Genomic DNA, 14,652 nt, shown 5'->3' with positions numbered 1-14,652 from the left:
GTTTTTTCTTCCTGGTTTTATTATTGAGACACGCTGTGTGCAAAATTGCTGCTACAGATTGTTTACGTTTGCTGTGAGGAATAATTTCAGATTGCGGGATAATGAAAGATGACCAAAGTATCTCAGGTGGATGATGGGGCATTTTCTTTCGTGTTTGGCATGTCTTCATTGTTGTTCAGTTTGACTTTATGACAGCTGAGATCTTAAAGTGTGGTTTGGGAGCCATGTTCGTGCAGTCTGACATGCTACAATCATTCCGGATTATAAAAATAATGCACAGTGTGAGCCAGCCTTGAGTTAAATTTAAGACCTTTTAAGACATTAAGACTCAAACAGGGCTAAATGCTAAGGAATTTTTCCAAATGGCCAGATGGAGAATATTTATATTTGCCCTATCAAAATAATTATTATAATTTAATAATACAATGATCATTTAATAATAACACGTTTAAATTTGAAATATTACTTTGCATACTATTTTTACATATTGTGTCAAAACAAGCAAGCTCTACTTATGTATATATACACTTTTTTTTTTCAACAAACTTTCTAAAATAATGACAAATGTCTTAAAAGTTTGAAAAACTATAATAAACTTAAAGTATGGACAAAAGTCTGCCAGGTGTCCTCAGCAGTAAACGCACGAGGAACTGTTAAACAAATATTGTTATAAGGAAAATAATCAAACCATTATGGTAAATAGTTAATAGTATTTTTTAAATAAAAAGTTTAAAGCTATATTGAGATGGATTGATGGTAATTGTTTGTGTGTTAATGGCCAAAATGGGTAGCTATACATAAAGAAAAATTAAGAGCTGTTTAAAAAAAAATGTAAGACCTACAACACAGTATTTAGGTAAATTTAAGACTTTTTTAGAGGCCTGAAAAATTGTTTTTGAGATTTAAGCTGTTCACACCAGACGCGGAGCGCGCGTCAAGCGCAAGTGATTTACATGTTAAGTCAATGCAAACGCGCGAATAGACATCCTGCGACGCGATGCGCGGGGCGAATTGAGCGTTTTACGTGTTTGACGCGCTTAACGAGCGTTTCGCGCAAATCTCTCGAGTTCGAAAAATCTGAACTTCAGCCGACATTCGCGCCACGTTAACCAATCAGAAGCTTGCCCTTGTGGGGGCGTGATCGTGACGTAGAACCTGTTAATGGTCTCCCGGGGGAAATCCTCCAGGCGACACCGACAACAAGTCATCAAACTGGGCTGGGCTAAGTCAGAAGCACCGTTGAAAGCCTCCGTGATCCAGGTTCAGTTTCTGGAGGAATTTATGAGCTCACCGAGCTGGATACACCTCTGAAAGCATGTAGTGGACTCAGACACGACCCTAAACGTATCGACGCTATTTTTCAGCCTTCATAAAGTACATAAACACTGTTATTTTCTTCATAAAATCCATGTTAGCATTTTAGCAACGAAGCTACAGTCACCGGGCAGACAGAAACCCTGCCCATCACTGCGTCTGTTCTGAAGTGAATTTGACACGCGAATGAAGCGGGGTTCGACGCGCGTATGAAGCGAGTAAACTCAAATGTTCACGCGGCTATTTACGCGCGAATACGCTCCTGCTGATCTTTCATGGAAACTATCTTCTAGACATTAATAGTTTGAAATACACCACAGCCAAAATAAATGGTGCCAGTAAGAAAAATGTACAATTTTGGTTAAATAGGAGTATATAGATGTTTCAATCCTGATTTTGTACCTATTACTGCAGTATTTCTGTTTTTATTTTACTTTTTTTGGAACTCGAACTTTGTTGTATATAGTTCAAAATCTAAAATGTTCAATTAAAAAAAGAATGTTGGAAATCTTTAACCATTGACAGCCAAATAAAAGGAAAGATATATACCACAGAAGTCTATGGGAAAAGGTTTCAAACATTCTTCAAAACTAAAACTCATTTGGAACAAGGGTGAGTAAATAATAATAGTTATTTTTTAAATCGTCAATTTAATCAGGAGAAATCTTATTTACCTTGCTGTCATAGTATTTCTCCCTTTTGTCAGTGAGAACTGCACGGATGACATTGCCAGCATATTCGATCACCATCTCTCCTGCCTCGATGTTTCTCTTGCAGAAAAGTCCCCGACCATGAATAGCCGATCTATCATCAAGACAAGACAAACATGACTGCACTGTTCTTAAACGTTTACAATCTCTTTTTGTAACAAAGCAGTGGATTTAGGCCCCGTTTACACTAATATGTTTTAGTTTTAAAACAGCATTTTAGAATGAAAATGATCCACATCCACACTGCGTTTCTAAAAATATCTCTATCCACACTATACTGCTGAAAATGCACATCACATGACCACACACACACTCTCTGACATGCACTGCGGCATATGCGGACTTTTGGAGCTAGTTTTTGTGCAGCATTACCACGATTCTAAAATAAATTACCTGTAAACTCCCACAGCTTCCTTTGAGGTTTTCTCCAAGTGTCTGAACCTCATAGCTACTGGCAACTCCGTACTTGTAGCTCGTCTGAAGGGATATTGAAACATAAGTTACAAAACACAAAAACACTACAGATGCTTCAATAAAAAAAAAAAATCCTATTAACTACACAGAACAACTTTCATACTGTAGCTAATAAAACACAATATTAGATTCTATACCATATCATCTAAATTATCTTTAAAAGACATCACATTAAGATGAACATTATTAAAACATTTTGAAAGTTGAGCAATAATAAATTTAAATTAGTTATTTTGTAAGATATTAGTATTTATTTCAGAGCGCTAATTAAAGGATTAAATAGGTTAACAAGCTATGTTTATTAGTCAAGTCATTGACAGAAACAGTTATTCTTGTAACCAACTGGAAAAATTCTTAAGAGGCAGTGAAAAATAGACTATATATAATATTTTTTTTTATTTCTAACGTTACAAATATTACCCAGTACTTCTCTGTTGCAAACGGGAGATCACAATAATTAACCCCAAAAAATCTTACTAGTTTATAATGATTTGATCAGCTGTAGTTTAAAACTTATGCCGAGTTTTTCTACCCTAAAGACTTATTATGCGGTCTTTGTCGCCACCTTGAGGCAGAACATCAACTGTCTTTGCTCTGCTCAGTGAGTCTCATTGATGCCCACGTGCTGAATATCCGAAATTCTAAATATTTAAAATAAGCACTATCCTTATAAACAAACTAAAATCTCACCAAAATACGCCCTAAACGTACATTATTTATTCCAACAGCTGCAATATTTGTCAAACTGTAGTGGATTTATTGATCTGCTGTCACTCTACTGTATGTGGGTGGAAAAATACACGAGTGCTGTTATTGCAGTATATTGCATGGCTATCAGCCAATCAGATTCGAGAACCAGACAGAACTGTTGTATAAAAGGCATAAATTATTCCGATATTATCTTGCCGACTGTCTAACCTGCTGGACTTCAGCATAATGTCATCCTCATCATCATCACAGGGCCTGGATTCAGGAAGCTGACGATGTTGCGATGCCAAGAAATTGAACATGTCGAAGGTAGATTTCCTGTAGAGTGAAAGAAAGACAATGGAAATGAGCAAATGACTGTGACTACAGCACACATGAGATCAAGTAGATTTTACTGGTACCTACCGCACATAGACCTCTGCGCGAGCACAGCCATTGGGGTTCTCCGGCAGCTCCTCTTCAGGTATTTCATGCTGGTGGAAGCGGAAGCGGTGTTTCTGGCAGAGAGACGCACCCTGCAGCTGCTCCAGCAAAAAGAGCACGGCATCATGGAGGACACCCAAGACCCTGGCACCATTAATGCTGTTGAAGGGCAACTGCTCCATCCGACAGCCTATCCGTGCCTCCTGGACACCATCCATTACCGCTTTCCACGCCACTGAAGAACCACAATAGGAGAAACATATAATGTGGCAAAACTTGATATGAAAATGAAAAGCTGTTGGCATTACAAGAATGCTTGAAACTGACCATCCATGCTGTCGGCTTCTACGCTAAAACCGTCCTCACTGGTAATTTGAAATATCAGGTGTGGCTGATACAGACTGGCACACTTCTCCTGCTTGCCAGGAGATGGAGATTCCTCATCTGAACTCCAACCTGAAATAAACACAAATGCAATATGCTTTCAAAGTCAAAGAGTAGCATATTTTCCCATTAGCAAGAGCAACTTCAATGAATCTTTCTAAGTCAACACAAAATCTCATGTTCACCTGCATAGGGCGCCCAGTCAGAGGAATCCCCAAGTTTGGAGCTCAAAATGTGAGATTTACCACCATCTTGTGAGTCATTTGCATGGGTTGCAATGGGTTCCTTTGGAGTAATTCTAGAAAAATACAAATTTAAAACTAATTGTGGTTATCTGGGGTAAAATATGACTTTATTTATCTAATTTCTCAACACTGACCTCTCATGTTCAGCAACCTTGGAGTCGTCGTTCTTTGGGTCGAAGGATCCATCAAAGTCGAGCACCTCCTTTACACTTGGGGCCTTTATTCGAACCCTGTTTGATCTAAACATTAGCAAAACATCATTAATAATATAATAATAATTTAACAAAAGCATCTAGTTTAGAGAACATTTTTTGTTGTCTTAATTGGTGTTTGGGTTAATGCAGGGTTTAAAGGAAGCTTTAAAAATCCTTTTTTGGATTTTAGGAACTGTATTTGTTGAACTGAAGATTTGTATTTTTTTTTTAAATGTCAGAGGGGTGGGAATTACTTCCTTTTATTGCACAAAACAATACCATCACATTTGATGCACTGTTGGCATTCTGGAGGCACACAAGCACTGCTAGAAAATAATTTAGGTCACAGGTTTTTGTTTGACTTCTTGTCCAATCATTGACTTAGATCACAGGTGTCAAATCTAGTTTCTAGAGAGCCGCAGCTCTGCACAGTTTAGTTCCAACCCTAATTAAACACCCGATCAAACTAAATAAGTCCTTCAGTTTTGTTTGAAACCGACAGGTAAATGATTTGCAGCAGGTTTGGAACTAAACTGTGCAGAGCTGCGGCCCTCCAGAAACTAGATTTGACACCTGTGATCTAAGTCAATGATTGGACAAGAAGTCAAACAAAAACCCGTTCAGAGTTTAGGCTGATTTTTACTTCTACGTCAAGCACATGCGTATCCTCTGGCACAGCCTCTCATAGCCTTCGCCATGGCTGACGCCAACGCACACCTTGATCAGCTTGGTAGCACTGACGAGTGTGGGCGAGTGTTTACAAGTGTCGAGTCCTATGAAGGAGCTCCTGATGGAAACTTTTGTTTTGCATTTACCTTTGATTAAAGTTATTGCGCGTCCATCATCTAGCCTCTGAAAGAGTGAGTTTTAGCTACTTGTACATTACAGTAGCTTACAGAAAAAACAAAACACTCATGAAGAAACTTGACACAGAGGAACTAAAAAGACTTACTGCCAGCTAGCGTTTTAGAAGTGTTATTGCAAAGCAACAAAAAAAGCACGCAGAAGTATAAATGCACAGCAACTCGAAAGGCAGGCGTTGTGGGTCACGCCGATCATTCGACGCAGAAGTATAAACCAGCCTTTAAGCTTCACTAATTAAAACACCTGATCAAGCTAATCAAGTTTAGCAAACGTATTTGAAAACTACAGGAATGTGTGTTGGAGTAAGGTTAGAACTAAACCCTGTAGGACCTTGGCCTTCCAGGAACCAGGATTAAACCCCTGGAATGTACAATTGTGGGAAATTTGATACAATTTTTGACCATACCTGCTGTGGTCATCCTGGGAACTAGGAGCCATCTGATCCAAGAAGTCTGTCTTGCATCTTTTCACACCGATTCGTTCAGTTACCGAGGACACTCTCTTGATTCTGACTTGAGATCGAGAGTTGGCCAAGATGTTGGGTTGAGTACGAAGAGTTGATGATTTCTTTGATTCAGGAGAGAGGCGTTTACCGAGAAGAGAAGGACTCGCAGTGGTGGCATTTGCCACTTCACGGTGACTTGCCATTGCTTTGTCAATTATGACCTGGGCCAGCTCTTTCTGTCCACCTTCAGATATTGAGCCAGCTTTTTCTAGTGGTGGGCTTACACCGGACAATTGGCCACCAGGAAAACTCTGAGGAATCCTCCTGATTAGCACCTGGGTAGGTGGTGCTGCTCCACTGTTGCTACTGTAAGATATGATACGCGCTGGTGACGTTCTACTAAGACAAGCCTGAAGCTGCGGCACTGGCATTACTGTGACTTTAGGAACAGGCCGCTGGAGGACATTACTGCCGTGTATTATTCTTGCAATCTGGCTTATTTGTGTATACGAGGGGGAATTTGCACTAGGTATTTGGTATGTATTATTCTGCGGGTTTTTCACTAGAATCTGTCCGGCACGGTTGACCAGAAGAACCTGGGGTGTAGGAGGTGTACCAGGCACACAATGGGGCAGAGACTGTTTTGGGGTGGCAATGCGTATGGCAATTCTACGACCCTTCAGAGCTTCCTTTGGTATAGCTCCAAAACCATTTATTACAACAGGTGAGGGAGTGAACTGAGTACCATGTGGTGCAACTGAAAAGGTGGGAGAAGTTGAGACAACATTGATTGGCACAGATATTGGAATAGAAGTAGCAACAGGCATGGCCATCTGAAAGGTTTTAGGTTGGGAGCCAGGTTGAATGGTAACAAAACGTCTTTTTGCAGGCATAGATGGTGCGACAACATGAAATGTTCTAGTGGCACTCGATTTAACAGCTGCTGCTGGTTTCTCAACAGGTGACAAAGCTCTATTTAAAACTACATTTTCCTTGTTTATTGGTACGGAATCCCTTGATCCCTCAGGATCTGCAGTGTTTTTTGGAGAGTCCACGACTCTGCCATCAACAGTGCATATAAAATTCCCACTGGTGTCGTCCAAGAACACTTCTTGCGAACCCGCACTGGATTCACTTTCCGCCAAGATTTCCTCTTGGGTTGCAATAAGATCGCTGCCTTTGTAAACGACAGGGGTCGTTGCATTTAGCCCATCTGTAAAGGACATTTCTTGTTGGTTGGATGAATCAGAGCCAGCATCAACAAGCAAATTTGCGTTATCTTCTAAAGAACTTACTTCTTGTTCTTCACAGACCTGCTCAATGTTTTGAGTTTCTGGCTTAGCATTCTCATCAACAGAATCTGCTGTGTGTGGATTTGCTATCTCTGTGCAAACTAGCTGCCCGTCACCAAGGGTTGTTCCCTTGTTTTGACCAGTGATTTTTAATGGCTCAGTATCCTGACTAAGAAAGCTACTACCTACTTCCTGAGTATTGTCATCTGCGTTGGCTTCACCTGTATCACTCTCTGAGTCATTGTCAGCTCCATCTAGCTGTGAGATGGACCCTGAGTTGGGAAGGACCGTGAGACCTGTCTGTGTGTCTTTGGCAGGCTCACAGACCACAACTGTGCGAGAGAAATTCAGATAATGGTCAGCAACCTCATCATCTGTTTCCATCTGCATCTCTGCGATAGACGATAGGTCCTTCCTGCCAGCATTGTATTTGCAGGCTTCTTCTTCCAGTTCTCCCTCAGCACCTTGAGGATCACAATCAAGGGCAACGTTTTCATTGAGCAAAGCCTCATCAAACTCAAGCTTTGCATTCAATACAGAGGCCACCGCCACATCTGTGTCTGGATCAAAGTGTGGGGACAGCAGATCATGATCTGACTTGAGGACTGGTGCTCCTGCAGCTTCCTCCGGCTCTGATAAGAAATCTTGAACAACCTTGTCAGTTTTATGTGGTGAGGTTGTGAAAGGTTGTTGAAGTCGTGGGGAATGGTGAACTGTTGAAGGTAATGCTGAAGATGGACTTCGGAGAGCTGCTTGTGGTGGAGAAGGTCCTGAGATGATGCTAGAGGGAGACAAAGAAGGTGGCCTTCCTCTTCGCCGAGGTGAGGTGGTGCTCATGAGGTTCTCAGTTGCACCAAGTGGTGAGACCGGGGGACTGAATGAAAGTGACCTGGGGTTAATCGAGCCACCTGATCGCAAAGCCATAGGGCCTGAAAGGATCACAGGTGGAGGAGAGGCATTTCGACTGCGTGTGGAATGTCTTCTTGTTGAACGTCTGGTCTCGTCAAGGTCACTGATGGTCAAAATGTGATGGGATGTGGAAAGAGCATTTCCTGAAAAGCAAAATAAAAACACATACATGACATTAAAATGAACATTGAAGAGTTAAAGGGATAGTTCATGCAAAAACAAAAAAAAGTTGAATCATGTTGTTCCAAACCCATAAGGCAATAGTCACAAGCCTACAACATTTTCAATAAAGTCAGGGGTATGCAAAATGTAAAAGATTCTTAAACGTTTAGGCATCATAAAAATGTACGAATTTGTTAAACATGAAAGGTGAAATGTATATGCTTGATGCACAAAGACCAATTATGTTTTCTTTTTAATACAATTATGTTTTTAGTGGTTTTTAAACTTTAATAGACAGGACAGTGGAGAGTATTGACAGAAAATTGTTGGGAGCAGAGAGAGAAGAGAAGAATTGGCAATAGACCCCTAGCCGGGAATCGATCTGGGATCACTGCGAGCACCTCAGTGCAATATCTCGACACACTTAAGTAAAAGGCTATTGGCACACACAAGACCAGCTGTATTTTTTTAAATTATGTTTTAATTATTTAAATAAGTCTTTTTTTTATATATTTAAAAAAAAAACAATCGGTTTGTACCTTTTTAACAGATTCATCTTCTGAAAGCTTTTTTCATTTTTAGTCACCTAAGCTTTCAAGTAATCACTCAGGTTTTTACAATACATACAATAATAACAATAATAATAAGATCGATAACGGCCGATAATCACATTTAATTACTTGATCGATACTCGCCAATCTGGTCGATTTCATGAACAGATCGCAGGTGTTTGTTAAGAAGTTCAAAAGCAGAGGAAGATGCACGTGTGCTCACAAATATTATACATAGCCTACAGCAACCAAAACGTGAGGAGGTAAATGATGTGTGGAGTTCACTTGCATCATAACAGCTAAAATATTTACAGATGCAGTAAAACCTCTCTTTATACAGTCTATTAGCACGACTCGCGTGATCGATGGTCTTTGTTGCAAGTGCAGCCATATGATTTACCGTGTTCGAGCGGATCAACTGTTTGAAATTTTATCTTACCAATTTTTATATCTGTTATGTTATTTTCTGTAAAGCTGCTTCTGGCTATGATATGTTTACACTTAAATGGTAAAAAGAAATGTGTTTACGGTATTATAAACAACATCATTCATTTATTCTCTTAGGTAAGGCGAGATCTCCACTTAAGTATCATACTTTGAGGGAAAATGTGCTTAATTTATTATAAAGCTTCAAGCATTGGAATCGGCAATCTGTATCAGCCAATCAACATAACAAGGAGTTGTTACTCGGTATGAGCTGCAAAAATCCAGATCGGAGCATCCCTTATTTTTCTTATCCCTTATCCCTATTTGTGTTTAGAAGTGTAGCCACAGTCTAATTGGTTTAAAATGAGACAGATGAGCACAAGACAGAATCTTGTAGAAAAGACAGAAATAGTTTTCAGAGGACACAATCTTACCTGGCGAAGGTAATGGTCTGGACATTCCTCCTGCTGGTCTCCTGCTGTGTGGGTACCCAGGAGTCCTACCTCCGGACCCTGAGTCTTGTTTGGTCTTTGAGGGAGTGCTAAGTGGCAGCCCAGGTGAAAAAGACTCGCTATCTGTGCCATCCTCATCTGCAATTCAAAAATATGATTAGTTAATAAAAAAACTAATTTGAAAGATAAACATTACTACAAATATTGCATGCTGTACTGTTCAACAGTTTAAATAATAAAGCACACATAAATAAACATTTATATACAAACCATTTTGGGCTTTTGGACTGTGCACAATTGTGTGATTTTCTCCTTGATCCACCATAAAGCTTGGGGTTCTGCAGCGTGTTGATGGTCGCACCTCTGACACTTTACAAGTGTACCGGCATCGTCTGCGAGGGTCAACTGTGCTCCAATACCATCTAGAACATCTAAGACCACATCAAACTATGAATACAGATTTCTTTGGAACACCTCATAATAAAGAATCAACTAGTTTATGTGCAATATTAGGATGACACCAGTGCATTGGTGCTGATTTTTGGACAATAACTAGAAAAATAGTGTATTACTCACTGGTAGCCAACTGGATACAATTTCCCAGAATTGGCAGACAGTTCTGTCAGCACCCCGAGATTTTTAACGTGTAGAGATCCTGTTTAGATAAATACCGAAACATGATTAATTCTCATTCTTAATGTAGCAACAAGAAAAAGATGAACACTGGTTTACTCACCAATCATCACGTTTACAGACTCTGGTTCCAAGCCAGTTAGAAACTTCCTACGTAGACTGATTCCATCAAAATCTACATAAACCCTTCTAACAACTTCAAAGCCATTGCCTTGTTCAATCTAGAAAAAGAAAAAGCTTGTTTACATTCATACGCTCTATTACAGTTTAAAGGCTCACTCACACAGATTGCTTATTTGCACTAAAAAAGCAAGCGTAACGATCACGCACATACATCAAGTGTCTGTTTACACAAGAAAAGACTTATAAAAGTAGCACATTAAATGGGAAAATGCATTTTGTGTGAACGTCCCCTGACTAGTAAAATATTATTTGGTAACACTTTAGTTTAGGTCACAGTTCACACTATTAACAGACTAGTATCTAACACTAGTAGCTTAATAAGCTACTGATCAGCTATTTATTAAAGGGTCACGAAACACCAAAACACATTTTTTGAGCTGTTGACAGACGTATATGTGTCCCACACTGCTAAAAACACTATTAGGACACCTATATTTCACTAAAAAGTGTAAATTGGTTGTTTTTGTGTTATTTCAAGCAAATTTGTACTTCCGGTTTCAAACGAATTTTTGAAGCTGCGTCACGGTCATGAGATAATAGCGTGTATTCTAGCGTGCAGACTGGACGTCTGTACCAGAGTGTGTCTTATTAAGTCTCAGAGTGTGATGCATTAATGCATGAGTAAGGCTTGGTTCAAACCAATCAGCGCGCTCTATTGTGCAACTTCATTAATATTTATTACTGTCACAGTGTTTAGATGACAGATACGCCACGTTGTATTGGCAAAACAAGCGTGAAGTGTTGCTTTTATAGTTTGCTGCAGTGAAGTTTTGTTTTTATTTTCTCTGTGTGAGAGCTCAAACTCACGTGTGGATTAACAGTGTACGCAACGCTCGACATCAATAACTTACGAGTCTAATAAGGAACATTGTTTACCTGAGAGCTGTTCTCATCTGCAAACGCTGAGATCCAGATTCACTTGTAGTCTCCTTTTAATAAAGACGCGGCTCTAGTTGCTGGTGATTGTCCTGTCTCTACAGATTTGGTAAGTGAGCGACCAGTGCTCTTTGTTTGTTCAGTTTGTTCGTATCGAACAAAATATTGCACCAAGTGTAAACATGTTAGCACCATAACCAACTTTAACCTCGTGTAGGGTTTTCACCACATTTTGTGACCGGAATAACACGCGCGGTTTTCTGACGCTACCTGCCCTGTGCATCTAAGTTTGCGGGAAATGCTGATGGTTTTTTTCTCTCATTCTCCGTGCGGTATCAAACATTGCAGAAAAAATACATGCTTAGAGCAGTTCCTCGAATCAAATGTCTCGTTTGTCGCTAGGGGGCATGAATGAATTCCCTGAATGAAAGAGCCAAACTGCAGTTAAAGTTCACCATTTAATAATTTGGCAAATAATTCGACTACAGATGTCCATGTAAACAGTCACTTTCTCCCCTGTGGTTGTGTGTGTGGGTGTGTGTTCTGACTCTGAAGGCTGATTTATACTTCTGCGTCAAACGCCGGCGTATGCTACGGCGCTGACGCATAGCCCTTCGCCGTGGCCGTCGCTGATGTGCACCTCTCAAGAATTGTAACTACATGTCGCAACGATGCGTAGCGCAAGCTCTGTGATTGGTCGGCTTGGTAGCGCTGACGAGTCTGGGTAGGACCGAGAGCCGCGCGAATGGCGCGAGCTGGACGCGAGCCCAATGGAGCGATTGTTTACAAGTGTGGAGTCCTGTGAAGGAGCTCCTGATGGAGAGTTTTGTTTTGGGTTTACCTCATAGTTAAAGTTGTTGCACATCCGCCGGTTCCTGCCTCAAAATGAGCGAGTTTGAGCCACTTGTACAACCAGGAAGTGTTCAGGAAAAGCAAAACAGCAGAGAAGAAACTCGACACAGAGGAACATTTACACCTCACTGCCCACTAGCGTTTCGGAAGTGTTAATTCAGACCAACAGAGACAGCGCGCAGAAGTATAAATGCACAGCTACACGCATTGCATGCGCCGTGGGTCACGCTGGTCACTTGACGCAGAAGTATAAACCAGGCTTGAAAGTCAGCGTGCCCAAATAGACTCTCCCACACCATCCCACTTTAGATCCTACGACACTCCCCCCTAAAGAGAGCTGGACACGCCCACTTTTCTGACTTTTTCCCCAAAGTAAAGGTGTGAAAACACCCTGCTGAAACGAGGGGGTTTCATGGCCCTTTAATAGTTATTAAGGTAGAAGTTAGGTTTAGGTTTTTGGTAGGATTAGTAAAGCAGAATAAGATCATACTTCTTAACCACTAATGAACACCTAATATCTTAACAATAGGCAGGTAATAAGCCAGTAGGTAATAGCATAAATTGTGATCTAAAGTAAAGTGTTACCTATTATTTACTGGTTTTTCATACACACCTTGCTGTTTATGAGTTCACGGTGTTTGTAACAGTAGACTTTCTTGTCATGCTGAAAGACACAGTTGCTGGCACGAGCACACATGAAGTGGTAGTTACTCTGACACGAGGTAAGACAGCAGCCCACAGTCGCTCCCGTCTGGCCACAACGCTCGCACCGCTAGCAAAAATAAGTTTATATATTAATACATTTAAATACTTGTCTTATTAAAGAGAAGAAAATACCGTTATAATGTTGAAGGTATTATGATATAACAAAACAGAGTTGCACAATTAATTGTTAAAAGAGGACAGTCTCTGTTGAATCTCCCACATAACATCTATTAAACCTCAGACAATGACAGGAAACTTACAGATGTGCATTAGACTACGTCTTCTAATCACATAGCATCCTTATTAAAGTGCATAGCACTTATTACCACTAACGTATACAGTGATGATCAAAATTAATATAAGTTAGTATAAGGATTCAAGGACTTTTAAGGACTTTTTAAAGCAGCATTATTTAAAATCATTGTAATTCATTCCGCACCATATGTAGTCCTTACTGCACTAACCTTTAACAGTTTCACTTAATATTTACATTAAAAATGTCAGAGTAATTTTTCCAAAAATAGACATTTTTCAGTCATTTCCAAAGAACTTGTTGAATTAAATACAGGTAATTTTCAAATGTAGTTTCTAAAAATATTGAAAAAAATTGCATTACTTGTCAGTGTTATTGTATTGACGTTTAATTTAATTTTAATTGATTTTTAATTTAAGAATTTCTCGTTTTTTTTTTTCTGTTATTGACAATTGAGTACAATTGTTGAAATAAAACCATTAATTATATTTCAAATTTAATTTAAGCACTTTTAAGGACCTATGTTTCTTTTAAAGTACTTTTCTGGGCTCCGTTCTTCGTACGTGGATTACTCAATTAGCTGTATTTTGTTTCTGAAGATTCGACACGATGCAGGATCGTATCGTTTTTAAAAATTCATTCGAGAGTGGTTGTTATAGCAAAAGTTCTGGTAGCTCAAACCTGACCGGGAACAGGCTTACTTCATATAAATAAGATTGGATCGGGTCTTTTCAAGCGAAGGTAATACTAAACGTTTGTACCAAATGTTAAATAAATAAATTATTTATTTATTTATTATTTATATATATATATATATATATATATATATATATATATATATATATATATATATATATATATATATATAAATCTTATGCAATCTGCACTATAAAAAAACAGGATGGTTCCCCCCAAGGGGTTCAAAGAGAACATTTAGTAATATTTTTTAGATACAAAAGTGCACTATTTTAGCGTACCAGATTTAGCACAATTTGTGTATGATAATAGACATGCATAATATTCTACTGTTTTTTTTTTTAAAGGAATAATAATTTATGCAGTCATACTCATGCTTTAACAGCTAATATGATGGTGATTTGATGCTTCGCAAAAGTTGCATGAAAAGTTTACTGATGAAATAATTCTTTTGTGATGCTAAATTTATTTAAACAGCCAGTTATACCTTACGCTGATAAAGAAAATTGAACAGGCCTAAACTACTATAATAAAGAAAATCTGCTGTAAAAGTAAAACTAAATAAATTTCGAAATACTCGACACGTGAAAGAGTAAAGCCTGCACCCCACAATATGCCACAAAATGTGGAAAGCTATTGCGTATCATATTTAACAAACCATTTACTACAGATTTTGTCATTTTGCTCACAAGGATAATTGAATATTAATCAGATGATGTCATTTTGCGGCTGTGCCTTTAGCCAATCATTGCATTGCTGATCATGACTTTATCAGTCCTTGAAAACACAAACTGCGATCTCAGATCAGTTCAGACATCAGACATACAGACATTTTAATCTGATTTGTGAACTTGTTTAAAGAACCAAATTAGCCAGAGATCAGTTATCAATATTAAAAGAA

The 14,652-nt window shown here is 39.1% G+C and overlaps 1 protein-coding gene and 1 long non-coding RNA gene across 9 annotated transcripts in view; one reads left to right on the top strand and one right to left on the bottom strand.

The window, feature by feature from the left end:
* kmt2ba (lysine (K)-specific methyltransferase 2Ba) overlaps positions 1–14,652 on the bottom strand; it is a 42,553-nt gene that overhangs the window by 2,374 nt on the left and 25,527 nt on the right. For all 8 annotated transcript variants that reach the window (XM_073931486.1, XM_684255.10, XM_068215240.1 and 5 more), the window contains exons 24-36: positions 12,711–12,869; positions 10,290–10,407; positions 10,130–10,208; positions 9,824–9,984; positions 9,536–9,691; positions 5,723–8,105; positions 4,393–4,497; positions 4,199–4,311; positions 3,957–4,085; positions 3,612–3,864; positions 3,417–3,524; positions 2,418–2,501; positions 1,989–2,118 (exon numbers count right to left, since the gene is read on the bottom strand). In XM_073931486.1, coding sequence (XP_073787587.1) covers positions 1,989–2,118; positions 2,418–2,501; positions 3,417–3,524; positions 3,612–3,864; positions 3,957–4,085; positions 4,199–4,311; positions 4,393–4,497; positions 5,723–8,105; positions 9,536–9,691; positions 9,824–9,984; positions 10,130–10,208; positions 10,290–10,407; positions 12,711–12,869 — 3,978 coding nt within the window. The remainder of the gene's footprint in view (positions 1–1,988; positions 2,119–2,417; positions 2,502–3,416; positions 3,525–3,611; positions 3,865–3,956; positions 4,086–4,198; positions 4,312–4,392; positions 4,498–5,722; positions 8,106–9,535; positions 9,692–9,823; positions 9,985–10,129; positions 10,209–10,289; positions 10,408–12,710; positions 12,870–14,652) is intronic.
* Positions 2,900–7,858, top strand: LOC141379014 (uncharacterized). Its single transcript, XR_012394912.1, has 2 exons — positions 2,900–4,801; positions 4,845–7,858. It is a non-coding gene; the product is annotated as an uncharacterized lncRNA (long non-coding RNA).

Source organism: Danio rerio, chromosome 19 (genome assembly GCF_049306965.1).
Source record: "Danio rerio strain Tuebingen ecotype United States chromosome 19, GRCz12tu, whole genome shotgun sequence".
Taxonomy (NCBI): Eukaryota; Metazoa; Chordata; class Actinopteri; order Cypriniformes; family Danionidae; genus Danio; species Danio rerio.
Note: the sequence above shows the minus strand (reverse complement) of the source record. Positions and strands in the feature narration are given on the sequence as shown.